Below are 19,083 nucleotides of genomic sequence, written 5' to 3'. Positions count from 1 at the left end.
GCTCAAATTTTGGAGTAGACGACAGATGACAATCATCGGCTGGTTTCGAGGATTCTAGTTGTTTCGGACGCGCTCCTTTGCTGCATTCCTGCAGCAATACCGATGGGTTTTGTCGGTTCTTCTCTTTTTCCGCAAAATACAGTGCCTTATACTGGTCGAGCATTTGTCGTAGGTTCTCCAGCTCATTTGATACTGGCATTGGGCAGCTCTGGCGTGAGCTTGTAAGGAGTGCTTTCAGCCCTTACCTGCTGTTACCCGGCAGGGCGGCCTTAAGCAGGGTACCTCCACTAAAATAAGGATTTCGGATGAAATTAAATAATAAAATATAAATAAATAAATTTTGCAATAAACTTTTATATTAATCTATCTGACCTGTTTTGCCCCGTTCTCCCCTCAAGGCACTGGGGCTTCGGTCGACTCGTTGGGGCCCTTGCTGCTATGGTGGTGGTGGTCGCTGTTGCTCCCGCACGGACTATGCGGAGCACCTTCCTTCTTCTTCTTTCTTCTTCTCCTTTTTCTTCTTCTTTGGGCACTGGGGTTGCCGAAGCAACCGTCCTTGTCAGTTAGCTAGGGGGAAGAGCGGGCTCCTTTGTCGGATCCCCCCTAGCGACGGTGGCGATAATACGCCGGGCAAGTCACTCGCCGTGACTAGCCCTGGTAGTCTCCGCAAAGTACTACCACAGGTGGTGAGCCCCTTTACACCTACCTGTCTTCGTCCTCCTTGACGTTGAGCTACACGGGCGAGACTGGCTCTACTGGCTGAGCCCGTGTAGCGAGGACGGTGGGTTTTCGAACACTTTACTAGACCGCCGGGAAGCGAAAATTCCTTTACAATTAGCTTCCCACTATGGCGGTGGTCCAGTACCCTTTTGCACTGCACTTCCACAGCACTTTTTTTCGTACCCGAAACCGTGGGCCGGCACTATTTCACTAGTGAACCACTCGTGGAATCACTACCGACGTTGCTGGGAACAATCCTCCAGCTTTCGACGCGAAACACCACTTTTCCGGGCGTAATTAAAACGGGTTAAAATACGCGTCCGTCGCACTACACGGTTTCGATACTTCTCCTAGAAACAAAAACAGCCACACACCGCAAACGATTGTTCTGCTGCTGCTCTCGATGTGTGCCATGTGGTTGGGGAGCTTGGGGGTCGAATGCCTCACCGATACAATATATAACGTTTTCATTTCCCTACATTCTAGCTAAATAAATATCGAATAAAAAGTAAATATAAAAACAAACAAATTAAAATGTTCCAAAACACAGTGGTGTACATAAATGTAGTACAAAATTGTAACCGCGGGTTACAAGCTCACGTGATCCACTCTCTTAGAGCAGTCTTCGTTCTCTGGACTTCGTGCTGCTAGACAAGGAGTGTGAATTTTACCTTTGTTTTCCTCGGAACTCGTTTTCTCAACAACTCCTCCGACCGCGCCTTCTATTTCCTCGTGAACGTTTGTGGCCTCCTGATTGCTTTCTCCAACGGGAATCGATTTAAGATTGGCCATCCAATCGCGCACCAGCTGGTCCGATCTCCCCTTACTAATTTTACTTCGGACACTCACCGAATCGTCTACTATCGACGCCTCCAGGGCCTCGAATTTCTTTCTGATGAACTCTGTCTCTATCTCGAGGGCTGCCTTCTTCTTCGACAATTCTTGTTCCGCCTCGAGGCGCTTCAACTGAATCTGCAGTCTGGCTCTTCGACTAGCGCTAGTGGATGTGGAATCGAGGCTTTCGATGTGGCTAGCGGTTTCTTCCACATCTCCTCGGGTCGATTGATCACCTGCTCGACTCATGATGAAATTCTTAAAGAATTGTTGGGGGACAAGTAAAACGCCGCTGATTCTGTATAGCAGATGCTTTAAGCTAGAAATGTATTACGCATTAGTTGAAATCTTCATTAAATGTTTCAAATGGCTGACTTACAATTTCAGTGGGTTTATAATCTTCAGCAAATTGTCCCAAAACAATGGAAAGAATCAGATAATTTGATATAGGCTACAAAGGGACTTAATTATTATTCTATAAATAACTAGCCAAGAAGTGCATACATTACGCATATAAGTTCATTGAACGAATCTCATTTGGTGTATGACAATGAGTATAGGTTATCAAGTTGGATAATATGTGGCCTTAGTCTAGAATAGAAATAGGTGTTGTTTAATCTAATTCACTTCACATCCACCTATAACATATACACCTGACACTAATCGTTGTCTGAACAGGTTTTAAACGATGGTTTGGTAAGTATTTTAATCATGAAATACAGTTTTATGTGCTCCGCAATAAACACATCACATGTCGAGAACTATTGTTTTCTGTTTCTTTCTCTATTCTCATCGGTACACGTCTCTTCGTCATTTCGCTCGGCCTGATTCGATTTTCGCCCTGGCGCGGTTGCCAGTTTCGCAACAGTAGTTAATTAGAATATTAATTATGTTCTTTATTTGTCCATTAAGTCGGATTGTGCGTCTGTTAACAGAAATTGGACATTTTACGACGTGCGAAAAAATATTCGTGACAGAGCATTGCATGAAAAAAGAGAGGCATTCAGCTGACAATGAATGCGGCCAACCACGAATGAAAAAATGAGAATGTCAATCTTCACTTTCAATCTTCGAATTTTTTACTCTCTGATTGCGACTCTATTCGTCGTAATCTTTTATTGCTTTGCTTCACTCCATTTCACCATAAATATTATAACATAATTATAAATAACTAAAGCAGTGGTTACTCCTTCATGATAAATCCGAACTTTTACCTGAAGTGGAACAGTCGAACAGTGGACTCTAGAAGTGTGCAGTGTATCTGTTCTAATCTACTTCCTAATGTGCTTTTCATCATAGGCGAAACTACTGGGGGTGCCGGGGGTGCCAGGCACCCCCTAGAATTTAAATGCATTGCTGTGAAATATGGGGCGATGAATGATGAATGGATAAACTAATAAATATTTGTATGTGGTGCACCCCCTGGAAAAAATCCGTAGTTTCGCCCATGCTTTTCATCCTAGTGTCGTTCTCGTTTCCTAGTATGCAATTAATTACCGGAGTTGAACGGAACCAAAAACTCAATTTCAGACACGCCTTGCTCAGGAAACTTTTGAATTAATTTGCTTTCTAATTCTAAACAACCATCAGCTAGAACTTTCTGCTCGTGGAAAGGCAAAAGCGAGAAATCCAATCAGCTAGAACTAGGTTTACCGTGTGTTCTCTGTACGCAGATGTTAGACATGGTGGTGGTGTGTTCGTCTGGAAACTTTTGTCCAGGTAAACAAAGACTTTCCATTCACCCTACGTCATGGATAACGTCCCATCCAGAGTCTCGTCATTAACCTTGCATGCAATGAAGTGAGTCTAACACGTGCTACGGTGAAATAACCCAAATATAGGCATCCATTCATGGTTCAACAAAGTGTGGTAACCAACCATTGGTGGTGTTTATGGGTCCATTTTGCCATGGAACGTTTACTAGCCCATTTACGGTTTGATGGATTCCCACCCACCGGATGAATGAATTTCGCAAGGGTAGATGGTTCCACATCAGGCCCCTGAAAGCTCCTTCGAATACACAACATGTGAGACCCGTGTTTGGACCTCCACCCTAGAAAGGATTACTTTCACCCATCAGCCACAAAGCCATTCGCCTTTTGCTTGCACAAATTCCGACATACATCACCGAGCTCACTTGACTAGTTGGCTGAAACACGTTTGGTCCTTACGTACACTCGCTCTATCTCCCCGTTTATCGTTGAACTATTGAACTTTGTTCGCACAGCTAAGCTCTATAGGTACAGCACATATGCAATGCATGTAAGGAACACTGTACCTTCAGTCAGACGAATAAATTAACACCACGCCACCGTTCCGTGGTGTAATAAAATCGCACTCTTCTAAACAGAAGCCACATACTTACCACGATGATGCCACCAAACAGCTCAACTTGATGTTGCCCTCTCTCTGATTGGCAGTGTGTAGTGGCATTCTTTTGCCCCGCGGGACTGTGGTCGTTCCCAAGCTGGGAGGTTCACGGGCCACTTACCTTACCGGTCAGACTAAGGCCTGAGTGTCATCTGCTGTACATAGGAGTCGTCTCCATTCTGCCCGGTCGGGTCCATGGCTGCGCGTCTCCATTTCCGTACTCTGCGTAGGGTCCCCAGATCGTCCTCCACTTGATCGACCCTTCTAGCTCCCTGCGCATACACGCCTCCTTCTACCAGTCGGATGACTCTCGAGAACCATTTCAGTCGGGTTGCTATCCGACATCCTGATAACGTGACCAGCCCACCGTAGCCTTCCGATTTTCAAGGTGTGGACGAAGGTTGGTTCTCTCAGTAGCTGATGCAACTTGTGGTTCATCCGCCTTCTCCAATTCCCGTCTTCCATCTGCACTGCACTCCGCCGTAGATGGTACACAGCATCTTCCGTTCGAAAACTCCAATGGCGCGTTGGTCCTCTGCACGTAGAGTCCATGTTGCGTGCCCATAGAGAACTACCGGTCTAATCAGCGTGTTGTAGATAGTTAACTTGGGTTCCAGTTAGCTTAAGGTTAGGGCTATGAATTGCCAATCCGGAGGCATATTGCATCATTTCGCAAATTCATGCAATGGTAGGCAAAGATAGCCCTTCAATAAATAACTGTGAAAGTGCTCTAAAAACACTTAGTTGAAGAGAGGCAGTCCAAGTTCCAATGCGAACGTTGCGCCATAAAGAAGAAGAAGAAGAGATAGTTATCTTCGTGATACGGCCAACTTTATTCGATCGTAGAGTTTTGCGGAGTCCAAAGTAAGCTCGATTTCTTGCGACAATGCGTCTCTGAATTTCTTTGCTGGTGTCGTTGTCGGTGCTCACCAGTGAGCTCAAGTACACGAATTCTTCAACCGCCTCGATTTCATCACCGTCGATATGAATTCGGGGTGGTGGGCGCGGTGATTCCTCCCTGGAGCCCTTCGCCATCATGTGTCTTCGACACATTAATAACTAATCCGATTCGTCTGGCTTCACTCTTAGCAAGCCAAGCAGCTGAACGGATTCCGTGAAAATCGTTCCGCTCGTGCTTATCCCCGCTCTCCTTATTACACCCTCTAAAGGAATATTGAACAGCAAGCACGAAAGACCATCACCTTGATTCGAAGGGACTCGAGAATGTTCCTGATACTCGAACTACGCAAATCACTCGATCTATCGTCGCCTTGATTATTCGTATCAGTTTATCCGGGAATCCGTATTCGTGCATAATCTGCCATGGCTGTTCTCGATCGATTGTATCATACGCCGATTTGAAATCGTTGAACAAGAGATGTGTGGGCACGTTGTATCCGCGGCATTTTTGCAACACTTGGCGGATGGCGTTGTAGCGCGTTCACCCATGAATGCAGCCTGATATTGCCTTACGAACTCTTTTGCAATCGGTGATAGACGGCGGCAGAAGTTTTGAGAGAGCATCTTGTAGGCAGCGCTCGGTAGTGTGATCGCGCGGTAGTTCCCGCAATCCAACTTGTCGCCCTTTTTGTAGATGGGACACACGATACCTCCCATCCATTTCTCCGGTAAAACTTCCTCCTCCCAAATCTTGGTAACGACCCAGTGTAGCGCTCTCACTAGTGCTTCTCCACTGTATTTTAGAAGCTCGCTTCATAGTTGATCTGCTCCAGCGGCTTTGTTGTTTTTCAACCGGCCAACCTCCTCCTCAATCTCTTGAAGGTCAGGGGCCGGAAGTCTTTCGTCCTATGCACACACTCCTAGATCTGTTACCACGCCACCTTCGGTACTTGCAACGTCGCCATTGAGGTGCTCATCGTAATGCTGCCGCCACCTCTCGACCACCTCACGCTCGCTCGTGAGAATATTCCCGTGATTATCTCGGCACATGTCGGCTTGTGGCACAAAGCCTCTGCGCGAGCGGTTCAGCTTCTCGTAGAACGTTCGTGTGTCCTTAGCGCGGTACAGCTCTTCCATCGCTTCGCGATCTCGTTCTTCCTGCTGGCGCTTTTTCATCCGGAAGACTGAGTTTGTAACGTGCCTCATTCGCTCTCGTACGGTGTTGCAGCATTCTCGCCCATGCTGCATTCTTCTCGTTTTTCAACTGTTCACATTCGCCGTCGTACCAGTCGTTTCTGTGATTCGGAGTCGCGAAGCCTAGTGCTGTAGCCGAGGTACTACCTATGGCGGATCGGATGTCCCTCCAGCCATCTTCAAGTGTAGCTGCGCCATGCTGCTCTTCCGTTGGTAGGGCCACTGCTAACTGCTGCGCGTAGTCTTGAGCCACTTCTACGTTACGCAGCTGCTCGATGTTGAGTCGCGGCGTTCGACTTCGACGCGTGGTGATAACTGTCGAAAGTTTTGAGCGCATGCATACAGCGACTAAGTAGTGATCCGAATCTATATTCGCACTGCGGTATGTGCGGACATTGGTTATATCCGAGAAGAATTTACCGTCGATTAGAACGTGGTCGATTTGGTTTTCTGTTTGTTGGTCGGGTGATCTCCAGGTGGCTTTGTGGATATCTTTGCGGGGGAAGAAGGTGCTTCGGACTACCATACCACGGGGGGCTGCAAAGTTTACGCATCGCTGGCCGTTATCATTCGATACGGTGTGCAGGCTGTTTCGCCCGATTACCGGTCTGTACATTTCCTCCCTTCCTACCTGCGCGTTCATGTCGCCGACAACGATTTTCACGTCACGCAGCGAGCAACCATCGTATGTTTGCTCTAACTGCGCGTAGAACGCTTCTTTCTCGTCATCGGGTCTCCCTTCGTGTGGGCAGTGGACGTTGATGATGCTGTAATTGAAGAAACGGCCCTTAACTCTCAACATGCACATCCTTGCGTTGGTCGGCTGCCACCCGATCACACGTTGTCGCATCTTGCCCAACACTATGAATCCTGTTCCCAGTTCATTGGTGGTGCCACAGCTTTGGTAGAAGGTAGCCGCTCGATGCCCGCTTTTCCACACTTTCTGTCCAGTGCAACAAAGTTCCTGCAACGCCACGATGTCGAAGTTGCGGGGATGTAGTTCGTCGTAGATTATCCTGTCACATCCTGCGAAACCTAGTGACTTGCAATTCCATGTTCCAAGTTTCCAATCGTAGTCCTTATTTCGTCGCGTGGATCTTTGCCGATTGTATCGAGTCGTATTTTCTCCTATGTTATTCGCAATGGGAATTTTTACGGGTGGCTTATTGGGCCTACGCCAACACTCCTGTATCACCGCAGGGCCATCGTGCCAGTTCTGTTTAACTGAGACGACCACGCTGATGGGGCTACCACCTTGGATCTAGCTGGGCGTGGTGCAGCGTTTCTTACTCAGCCGCTAGATGCCAGAACAGACGCTGTTTGAGCCGCACCTCCTTGGTGAACAGACGCTCGGATTGTACCTCCTCAATCTAGCTAAAGTCAGAAGGACAACAGTGCCCACGCCCAGGCTGCACCCAGGCTCTCCATACATTTCCATGCGAACCGGCATTACGACACGCAACAGCATCAGAGTTTACGCCTGCATGTATACACAAAGGCACCTGTAGCAAAATTTCGTTTCCGTTTTTGACTGTTTCTCAATGATGCGGACATTGTTTTTATAACTTTTTTAGTGTTTTGAAAACCTTAAACATTCAGCTTTCCATTAGTGAGATCAGATTTTGAATTTGTGTTCGTAAACACAGCGAAATAACGCTGCATTTATGTAAACGGCCGGTACCGGGCTCAGTGCGCATGGTGACATGGTTTACAAAACATGGTTTACAAAACGGCAGATAACTTTTGAAAGAAAAAAAAACAATTTCTAATATTTTGATATGTTATGTATAAATGTCTCAGCTTTCAATTGATGCAAAAATTTTGATAATCGGTTGTTGCCATGGTGAAAAAAAGTTTTGGTATAAGAATCCAAGATGGCGGCCAAAATCAATATGGCCGACCCAACTTTTTATAATTGTAAATAGTAGGTCTATCTTTCCTCTTTTCAACAACATTTCGTTTTGAGGTGGTTTCTGGAGAAACTTTCGAGTTATAACGGTTTGAATGAGCCACCGTTTGACCAAAATCGAAGGGTCAGCAAAAATTGCTGTGGCTTTAAATAACGGGGGGTCCATCAATTTGAGTAGCCAAGTGCATTTTCCATACTTTTTAGCGAGGACTTTCAGAAAATCGCCACCAAAAACATTTTTGAAGACAAGGTGTGAAGAGTGGACCGGTTTCAGCGAGAATTAGCCATTAATTCTCCTAAGATGCTAGGAATTTCGCACCATGATGGCGTAGTGCACGTTCAGCGTGCCTGTCTGGGACATATTGATCCCAACATTTTGCGAGTGTTGTAAAAAAAAAACAATTGCTTTACTCATCCATGTTTCCGCTTTGCCGTAGGCACCCTCTCTATAAATAATAAGCATCCCGATGTGCAACAGATATAAACAACAAAAACAATATATGTACAGCAGATATACCTACACATTAGCGCCACCTAATGTCAGAGTTTCGAATCAAATTACTCTTCAGCTGTACCGGCGACCGCCACGGTACAACCTATAGCGGCTGAAGCAATCGGATGTCGCCTCAGCATACGCGCAGAATCTCGAAGCCGCGTTGCCAGACGAGGGCGAGCTCGATGAGGCCCCTCTAGAGGACTGCTGAAGTACAGTGAAAGCAGCCATCAACGACGCAGCAGAGAGCAACCATCAGGTACGTGGAACGGAATCGACAGAACGAATGGTTCGACGAAGAGTGCAGAACGGTTTTGGAGGAGAAGAACGCAACGAGGGCGGTAATGCTGCAGCAAGGGACTCGACAGAACGTGGAACGTTACAAACAGAAGCGGAAACAGCAGACCCGCCTCTTTCGGAAGAAAAAGCGCCGCCTGGAAGAAGCGGAATGTGAAGAAATGGAACTGCTGTGCCGTTCCCAAGAAACACGGAAGTTCTATCAGAAGCTCAACGCATCCCGCAACGGCTTCGTGCCGCGAGCCGAAATATGCAGGGATAAAGACGGAGGCCTCTTGACGGACGGACGTGAGGTGTTCAAACGGTGGAAGCAGCACTTCGATCAGTACCTCGGCGTGGAGAACGTAGGCACGGGAGCCCTCGGCAACGGAAGAAACGACGACGCCAGTGCAGCGGAGGACGGACATGAACCAACTCCCACGCTGAGGGTAGTTAAGGATGCCATTCACCAGCTCAAAACCAACAAAGCAGCTGGTAAGGATGGTATCGCAGCTGAGCTCATCAAGATGGGCCCAGAAAAGTTGGCCACCTGTCTCCATCGGCTGATAGTCAGGATCTGGGAAACCGAACAGCTACCGGAGGAGTAACGAAGGGGTTATCTGCCCCATTCACAAGATAGGCGACCATTTGGAATGTGAGAACTTCAGGGCCATCACTATTTTGAATGCTGCCTACAAAGTGCTATCCCAGATCATCTTCCGTCGTCTGCCACATAAAACGAATGAGTTCGTGGGAAGTTATCAAGCCGGCTTTATCGACGGCCGGTCGACAACGGACCAGATCTTTACCGTACGGCAAATCCTCCTGAAATGCCGTGAATACTAGGTCCCAACGCATCACCTGTTCATCGACTTCAAAGCGGCAAATGACAGTATCGACCGCGCAGAGCTATGGAGAATCGTGGACGAAAACGGCTTCCCTGGGAGCTGACTAGACTGATTAAAGCAACGATGGACAGTGTGCAAAACTGCGTAAGGGTTTCGGGTGAACTATCCAGTTCATTCGAATCTCGCCGGGGACTGCGACAAGGTGACGGACTCACATGCCTACTCTTCAACATCGCTCTGGAAGGTGTGATGCGACGAGCCGGGCTCAACAGCCGGGGAACGATTTTCACAAAATCCGGTCAATTTGTGTGCTTTTCTGACGACATGGACATTATCGCTAGAACATTTGGAACGGTGGCAGAGCTGTACACCCGCCTGAAACGCGAAGCAGCAAAGGTCGGACTGGTGGTAAATGACCTAAAAACAAAGTACATGCTGGTAGGCGAAACCTAACACGACCGGATCCGTCTGCGTAGTAATGTTACGATAGACGGGGATACTTTCGAGGTGATGGAGGAATTCATCTACCTCGGATCCTCTCTGACGGCTGACAACGTGAGCCGTGAAATTCGGAGGCGCATCATCAGCGGAAGTCGGGCCTACTACGGGCTTCAGAAGAAACTGCGGTCGAAAAAGATTCACCCACGCACCAAATGCACCATGTACAAAACGCTAATAAGACCGGTGGTCCTCTACGGGCACGAGACATGGACCATGCTCGAGGAGGACCTGCAAGCACTTGGAGTTTTCGAGCGACGCGTGCTAAGGACGATCTTCAGTGGTGTGCAGGAGAACGGCGGAGAAAAATGAACCACGAGCTCGCTGCACTTTACGGCGGACCCAGCATCCAGAAGGTGGCCAAAGCCGGAAGGATACGGTGGGTAGGACATGTTGCAAGAATGCCGGACAAAAACCCTGCAAAGCTGGTGTTTGCAACTCATCCGGTTGGCACAAGAAGGCGTGGAGCGCAGAAAGCACGATGGGCGCACCAGGTGGAGCGTGATCTGGCGAGTGTTGGGCGTGACCGAGGTTGGAGAGCTGCAGCTGCAAATCGAGTATTATGGCGGCAAATTGTTGATTTAGTACTATCATGAATTTGATGTTAACTAAATAAATGAATGATACGTCACACGGCATGTTTTGGTTGTAAACCAGACATGTCACCGATGATACCCTCATGTAACCGGTGCTAGATGTTCTGGGGTGGCATTATTATTTGATACAGACAGTCTATCGTTTCTGACTCAGTCATTCGAAATAATGAAGGTTCAGATGTCGCACAACATGTTTTGGTTGAAAATCAAAAGTGTCTCCAATGAGGCCCCAGCGGAACCTGTCATGGTGATCCGGATGGTTCAACTTAATCAAATCTGATTATCGCAGTTGTGTTTCACTGTTCGCAATGAAACATTCGCTGAGAATCGATGGTTCAAACACAATAACACACGAAATAATTACTTTTAGGCATTTTGGCAACTTCTTGACCCCAGCACAATCCGGAATATCCCCGGAATGGTTCCGGATATTGCATGGCCATATGAGTACAATAAACTAGCACCAATTTATGATCGATTGAGGGCGACTTCAAAAAAATCGGAAGAAAATTGACGAAATGCTAGCATTTTGAAAATGAGTTGTCGGGTACGTGAAGGTCAAACGAATGCAATGAAATTTTAAACGCTATGGCTATTTAATATAATGAGCTTTGAAAAGCGTTTGACTAAACTTTAAATTATTAATAATAAAAAAAGGTATAAAGATGTTATCATGTTATGGTTTTTTAGTAAATTGATCTATTTTTAATATGCATCCCATTACTTTTTTTAATTTATTGCCAATTATTTTGTTACTTTTTTTCAAAATATTTTTATTTTCAAGTCAAGTAAAGGGAATTTAAATGAACTATAATTACCATCTCGAATTTTGAAACGAAGCTGAAGTTTTGGATAATTTGGTGTTTTATTATTAAAATAATCTAATGGCTAAAATTTTCTTCCATGTTAAGAATTTCAAGTTGAGTTTAGAAAAAACTCATAGCTCATTGAATAAGTCATAAATGGTCAAAACTTCATTGCATTCGGTACATAGAATGCGGAGGTTTAACAGCTCAAAGTTGGATAATTATATAATTATATCTTTTTCTATAATCTTTTTAAATTTGTTTAGAATAGTTGATCAACCTTCAGTGAAAAATTGAAAATGTTTTATGCACTTTTTGAAAACTTACAGATAGTTGAACATTTTTGGATAAGTGAATATTTTGCCTGTCCCAAACGTTTTGTCTACCCCCTGTATATGCTTACCCATCTACAGAAGTGAGATTTACCCTATTGTTATGTGCATCTATCCCGCTTGCTTAGGTACGTTCCATTAAAGTGTCTCGAGTATACTACAGTGACGAATCCTTGTCGTTTTGGCAGGTCTCCTGCTCGATTGGAACTATGGGGATGACAGAAAATCGGCTGTTTCAATTTTGACGTTTCTCCTTTTTGTTTTATCCAGACTCGTTACGTTCCATCATATTGATAAGGGGCATTTTGGAATGCTCTTTAGCACCACCTAGCTGGAATTTCTCGAACTAAATTGTTCATCGCCTGATAGGCCTTGACTTACCTAACATCTTTGCTGAAAACATCACCCTTTTGAAAAATATTGATCCTGAGATACGCGACAATATATGATGGTGACCCCAGGGTTCCAAAACGGACCATCATTTAAGGTATCCTTTTGAGGGTTAAGGCAGCTATCGAAATTTCTCTACAACTTATGTTTGAAATTACACCAGAAGATAAATCTGGATTTTTCTAAAAAAAAAGGGCTTTGTCTTATGGATTTCCATTACCTTGCCTTGATACCTTGTTGGCTACAAAGTAACTTTACTCCAATGCCGAGCGTATAGTAGAGCACCATCTTCGTCGGTCTTGGGCGATGTTCCTCCAGTTTCCCCGAACGTGTAGGGATCGTAGATCTTCTTCAACCGCGTGCAGCCAGCGAGTTCGCGGCCGCCCACGAAGTTGCCTACCTCTACCGGGTTCTCTGCTGAATATTGTTTTCGCTATTCTTTCTTCCGACATTCGCACTACGTGTCCAGCCCACTGAAGTCTGCCGTATTTTATACGTTTTACAATATTCGCATCTTCGTACACTTGGTACAACTCGTGATTCATGCGTCTGCGCCACACTCCATTTTCTTGTTTCCCACCGAGAATTGTCCGCAGCACTTTGCGCTCAAAAACTCCAAAAGCTTTTCGGTCTACCTCCTTTAACGTCCACGCTTCGTGACCGTAGAGGGCAACCGGAAGAATCAGCGTCTTATACAGAGCGAATTTTGTTTGCGTTTGCAAGTTACGGGACCTAAGCTGGCTACGCAATCCGTAAAAGGCCCTATTCGCAGCTGTAATACGCCTTTTCACTTCACGGGAAACGCCATTGTCACATGTCACAAGTGTTCCAAGATAAACAAATTCTTCAACAATTTCAAACACTTCCCCATCAATCACTACCTCAGCACTAACACCACTAGGCCTGCTTCTGTCTCTACCCGCTATCATGTACTTCGTCTTGGTAGAGTTTATCGTCAAGCCTATCCTCGCTGTCTCTCTCTTCAGAGGAGCATAAGCTTCCTCCACTGCCCTACGATCGATGCCGATGAGATCAATATCGTCCGCAAAACCGAGGAGCATGTGCGACCGTGTGATGATAGAGCCATTCCTCTGCACGCCTGACTTGCTAATCGCTCCTTCGAGTGCAATGTTGAACAATAAATTTGAAAGTGCATCCCCCTGCTTCAATCCATCCAAGGTCACAAACGACGTAGACACTTCGTCCGCGATCCGAATACTTGATTTTGATCCATCCAGCGTTGCGCGTATCAGCCTAATTAGTTTCGCCGGAAAACCATGTTCTGACATTATCTGCCAAAGCTCATTTCTTTTCACTGAATCGTACGCTGCTTTAAAATCAATGAACAGATGGTGAGTCTGCAAGTTATATTCCCGAAATTTATCTAGGATCATCCGCAGGGTAAACATTTGATCCGTCGTTGATCGGCCCTCACGAAAACCAGCCTGGTATTCGCCGACGAAGGACTCCTCAAGAGGTCGCAGTCTGTTGAACAGGACACGCGACAGTATCTTATACGCCGAATTTAAAAGGGTAATCCCTCTGTAATTGGCACACTCCAATCTGTGCCCTTTCTTGTAGATTGGGCATATGAGGCCATCCAACCAACTAGTGGGCAATTCTTCATCCTCCCAAATCTTTATAATAATCTGATGGATTGATTGATGTAGCTGCTCGCTTCCGTGCTTAAGAAGTTCGACCGGGATCTCGTCCTTCCCAGCATCCTTGCTGTTTTTCAGCTCCTTAAGGGCCTTTTTACCTCATCCAGTGTTGGTAGTTCCACTGCTTGACTGTCATCCATTATGTTAATCCTGTTCCTGGGTGCTCCTTCGCTGCTACCATTCAACAAATCTTCGAAGTGCTCCTTCCACCTGGCTGCCACCATTGTTTTGTCTGTCAGCAAATTTCCTTCCCGGTCATTGCACATGGCGGGCACTGGCGCAGTCTTGTGCCGCGCGCCATTGACAGTTGCATAAAATCTCCGCATATCGTTCATGTCCATACTTTCCTGCGCTTCAGCAATAACACTCTCTTCGTGTTGCCGTTTTTTCCTGCGGTGGATTCGTTTCTCTTCTGCTCTTGCAACCCTGTACCGCTCTCTGTTCTGCCGGGTACCGGCCACTAGCATTCGACTTCTGGCGGCATTCTTTTCGTTCGTCGCTCGTTGGCAGTCCTCGTCAAACCAACCATGGATTTCCATTAGCAGATCGAAAACATGTCATAAAATGGCTGAATGTCATTGCTGGAAACGTAACACTATATTATTTTTGTATAGTCAGATTTTGTCAGTCTCTGTTTGCATTCTAGGTCGACGAAATCGGGACCTTATTTATTGTTTTTAACATTTTTTTAATTCTTAATCGTTTAACCTACCGTACTGCTCTATTGTTCACTAGGCCACTACGTGAGCGATTGCAATTGAAAGCTGCATTTACACTTTGTACAAGTTCAAGTCATTGAAAACACCAGAGAGTGAGAGGAGTGAGGGAGAAATTTGATTTATGTACAAAAATTGGGTGTTATTAAAAACAGAAAAAAATCATGTATAAATCCCTAAAGAAATCAATTGAGCAACTCCTAGACAAATCCATTGCAGGAATGCTGGAGAAATCTCTAGTAGAATCCATTGAAACATCCCTGGACGAACTCTGAAGGAGTTCCTGAAAAAAATCTTGAAGAAATTACTGGATAAATCCCAGATGTTGTTCGGAATCGATGGTAAAATTTTTGGAGAAATCCCTGGAGAAATCAATGCAGAAACTAATGGAATTCCTTGATAAATTGCTGTAAGAGTCTTGCTCAAGAAAGGTTTACAAAGTTGGGGGCTGACAAACTCGACTCGTTACAATATCCTATTTAAGACAAATTCTAGCAAAATCTTGTCATCAAAATTGTTATTCTAATCTGGTACAAAATCTTCAAACATAATTTAGCACTTCATTTTTCACCGATAGAACCTTTTATATCGTGTTTTGTTTTCGAAAGGTTAGATAATAAACTAGTCTTATACTAGGGATCCGTCTATAAACTACCTAGACTTTTAGGGAGAGGGAAACAGTCGATGTAATACCAGTCTTGAAAGTAGACCACGATATGGAAATTGTTGAGAACTACTGATCTAGTTAAACGGAAAGTTCATACTTTTTTCAATTGCTGTTTATCCGTTCCCCTACGCAGTGGTCCTAAAATGGAAAAGATTAGATACCAAAGCAAGTCTATTGCTATGTTAAGTCTGGAAACTGAATAACATGTTATTCAAAGTATTACTATGAATAACACCTTCAAGATAGTGAGATGTTATTAGCTTGATGACATGTTTGTTGGTGATGAATAACATGTTATTCAGATTGCAGTGTGAATAAAACATATGCCTCTATATAACAATCACTCTTTTGAGCTAGGATTGATGTGTACATTTTTTCTTAGACTGATATGCTATGATTTAAATGGAAATTTTCAATCTAGCACCAAATCCATCCATCCAGGACCACTTTACGCCTAGCTCTTCATTCGGTTTCCCCAACATGATCCAGCTGCCACCGCAATTGAATTCACGTTACGCTAGCTACACAAAACCTCGACATCTAATCAACTTGCTACCGGTCGTCGTCGGTGGTGTGGTGCAACAGAATTAAGTACCCTCCTCCGCACACAGTTTCTCGCCTCTAAAAAAGGTTCTTCAATGATGATGATTTCGCAGGTATGTACCTAGAACTGCAGCCTAGATGGCGGGGGCCCATATGTGCGGTTACTTGCCATCAGACCGCGATCTGTATCGGTTCGGTTGGATCTGCGAAACACGAACACGAAGTGTAGGAACAATCGGATATTTCTGTGCATCCCTGTGAGGACCATTCCGTTGGTCAATCGAGATTGAATCTATTGGTTGTGTGTGGTCAGTAATCTACGGAAATGTTCAAGGAAGCATGTGATCCGTTGAAGCATACAAGCATGTATCAGAGGGCGGAAGAAGGTCTTGTTTTTTTTATAATAAAAAAGTGTATAGGAATATATCATTTAAAAACTAAAACTACCCTCTATTCACAATATGTGTTGACAGAAGTACTAATTGAGTGCCCAAATCTGTTTTGTTGCAGACAGTGAGGATAGCGATGGAGAAGGAGGACTTGGTAATGTCAGCCGAGTTATCATTCGGCCTCCAGGTAAGTTTGTATTTCTTTTATTAAGCCACGGATTAAACCCTCTGAGCATCTTGCAAAAATATTGAAAATTAATGTAGTTTAGGGCATGTTAAAATAAGGGATATGTTAAAAATTAATTACATAACGTTCTCAAAGAGTTTTTCAACATTTCTACTTTAAAACAAACTTAGATCTAATTGATCTACATTACTAACCGTTAGCTACAGATACTTAAGGTGAAACGGGACGCCGTGTTATTTTTCCTATCTTGCCTCTCTTTCTAACAATTTGCCTCGCGATTTTGAAGATGGTAATCTCGAGACCTATCGCACTGAAGATGCTGAAAACCAATCAGCATATGCACTGCAAGTGAGCATACACAATGATAGGTTTTTGTTGCAAAATATGAAGTAGAATCTGAGATTACCATCTTAGTAGCAACAGAGCAATGGCGGATATTTTCTCGACCGTCCCGTCCGCCCTTAAACGACTACTACGCAGCCATACCGGCTCCCAATTATTCTCGGGAACAAGCTCAGTAGCATCGAGCTGGGTTTCAGGGACGGTATGCTACTTGGTACGGAAGGACTTCACAAGTCAATTTAAGGGAATTTAATTGAGCTATAATTAGAATCTTAAATTTTGAAACGATGTTGAAGTTTTGGAAAATTTGGTGTTTTATTAGAAAAATAGTCTAATTGTTATAACTTTCTTCCGTGTGAATAATTTTAGGTTATGTAAAAGTTTTTCAAAGCTCATCATATAAGTCATAAACGCTCAAAATTTCATTGTATTTGATTCATTGAATCCGGAGATATAACAGTTCAAAGTTAGCTATCGAATAATTTTGACTTTTTCTAGAATCTTTATACATAGCTTCGTACAGGATAGCCCGATCTTTTCCAAAATTGAACCATCGATACACAACTAATTGATCAACTTACAGTAAAATTTTCAGATTTTTCGATGCGCCTTTCAAAAAAGTTACAGCTATTTGAACATTTTTTGAAAAGTGAAAATTTTGCCTGTTCCGATCATTTTGTCTATCCCCTGTATGTTAATTCCTGGTGCTCTTGGATCAACCTGGGATCCATGCAATGCAGGTTTGGGTCACTACTCGGGCGACGGATTCAGCGGATATTGTTGGGCAAGAACCACTGGCGTAGCCCATGGGGAGGGGGGTAACGGTTAAACACATCCAAAAATCCTTCAAATGTCATTTTTTGCCTAGACATTCGTTTAGCCGAATCAAGAGCCGAATTGCAATAATAAAAAAAACTAACAAATTTCGAAAAATATCCAACAAGGTCATTTTGTATGGTGGCTTGCATTATAGATCGACTTGTAAATCATGAATTAGGTCGTTTTTGGAAGTGTTGCCATATTAGTTTTGTATGCATCTCATAAAAATATGTCATAATTGTAAATGTTTCTAAATTGAGATTTGATGTAGTTATTTTTATCGGAAGTGTTTCAAAAGAATGCAATGAATGTTTCATGACCAAAGCAGGTTGAAAATTTACGAAAAACAATGTTTTTAACAGAAAAAAATAACGCAAACCATAAAAAAATCACGTATTTAAGTATTGTTTTGATGGAATATTATAGTTTCACTTGCATCAATCACAGCGTTTACTACTATTACGTCTTCTAACAGCTCCCAATATCTTCCAGACTGTATTCTGGCTGAAATAACATACATTGGACGGCTCATATTTCGAGAGATGGCACTGAAAGTATTCAAATTTCTAGCATGAACTACTTGTTTCATAATTTAGACATTCTTTTCAAATAAATCATGTTAAAAATGAATGTGGTTCACAACTAAGACTCATTTATAATATATTTCTTTAGATTGAATGAAATAAGCCAATTGTTTGACCATATCTTGCATTTTTGTATGAGCATCTGCTTTTAAATGAACAGGGTACAAAAATTCTGACACTACTTGCAGTTCTTTCACTTAGCAGTCTTTTAACTCATTTAGTAATGCTAGTATCAAACAGGTGTACTCCACAGGCATTAGGGCACGTCTTTATTTCAATGCAGATCTATTTAAGGACTGTTCAATTTATAAAACGGACAACTTGCTTGTGCGATATCTTTTTTATTTTTAATAAAATTATTTTCAGTTTTTTGCATAACTTTCTATAGCTATTCTCAAATGTAGGAAAAATATAACATTAAGCAAAATGTTCTTTATTGTGTAACTGAAGCGGTTTTCGTAAAATATCAATAAAAATCCATTTCTCAAAATTCGCCATAACTTTTCACATACTTAACATGCACATTTTCTTGAAGTTTTTAATGAATTGGAAACTTATGCTATTCTACTAAAGGTAAAGCTTAATAGTTGATCAGTAATAATGCACCAAGCAGTCTCCAGCTGAATATAGTGAGTTGCCTTGTTTTCATAGAAATTATTAAAAATTGTTCATTTAATTCCTGTGTTGCAATAGCACCACGGATTGGGCTAAAAATTTGTCCAGAGTAGAAGAATATTGCTCTCTGAATGATACAGAAGAAAAATTTACTTGTAATTGCACTTTTCATCAAAAAATTAATCCATAAAGATGGTCATATTAAAAAATTTCATATTTTTTGTTCCATTGATGCAGATTTTCGACTCTAGCGAATGTTGTTATTATTTATTTTCAAAAAAGTTGGTCCTATGTTATTGTACACCTTATTTAATAATAATCGGATGAAAAGTTTTTATTTCCAACACCATTGTTATGCAAAAATTGCATTATTTGGCATTGTTATTTGGAAGAA

The 19,083-nt window shown here is 43.4% G+C and overlaps 1 protein-coding gene across 2 annotated transcripts in view; it reads left to right on the top strand.

Annotated features, from left to right (window-relative positions):
- The window catches only part of LOC134292029 (cytosolic carboxypeptidase 6-like), a 60,489-nt gene that overhangs the window by 33,567 nt on the left and 7,839 nt on the right, over positions 1-19,083 (top strand). The window contains exons 1-2 of one of the 2 annotated variants that reach the window (XM_062860687.1): positions 15,932-16,139; positions 16,264-16,329. In XM_062860687.1, coding sequence (XP_062716671.1) covers positions 16,079-16,139; positions 16,264-16,329 — 127 coding nt within the window. In that variant the 5' untranslated portion in view covers positions 15,932-16,078. Of the gene's footprint in view, positions 1-15,931; positions 16,140-16,263; positions 16,330-19,083 lie in introns of those variants that run through there. The other variant, XM_062860688.1, reaches the window with a different exon arrangement.

This window comes from Aedes albopictus, chromosome 3 (assembly GCF_035046485.1).
Source record: "Aedes albopictus strain Foshan chromosome 3, AalbF5, whole genome shotgun sequence".
In the NCBI taxonomy this organism is placed as follows: Eukaryota; Metazoa; Arthropoda; class Insecta; order Diptera; family Culicidae; genus Aedes; species Aedes albopictus.
The sequence above is the reverse complement of the archived record's forward strand: the minus strand, read 5'-3'. Positions and strand labels throughout refer to the sequence as shown.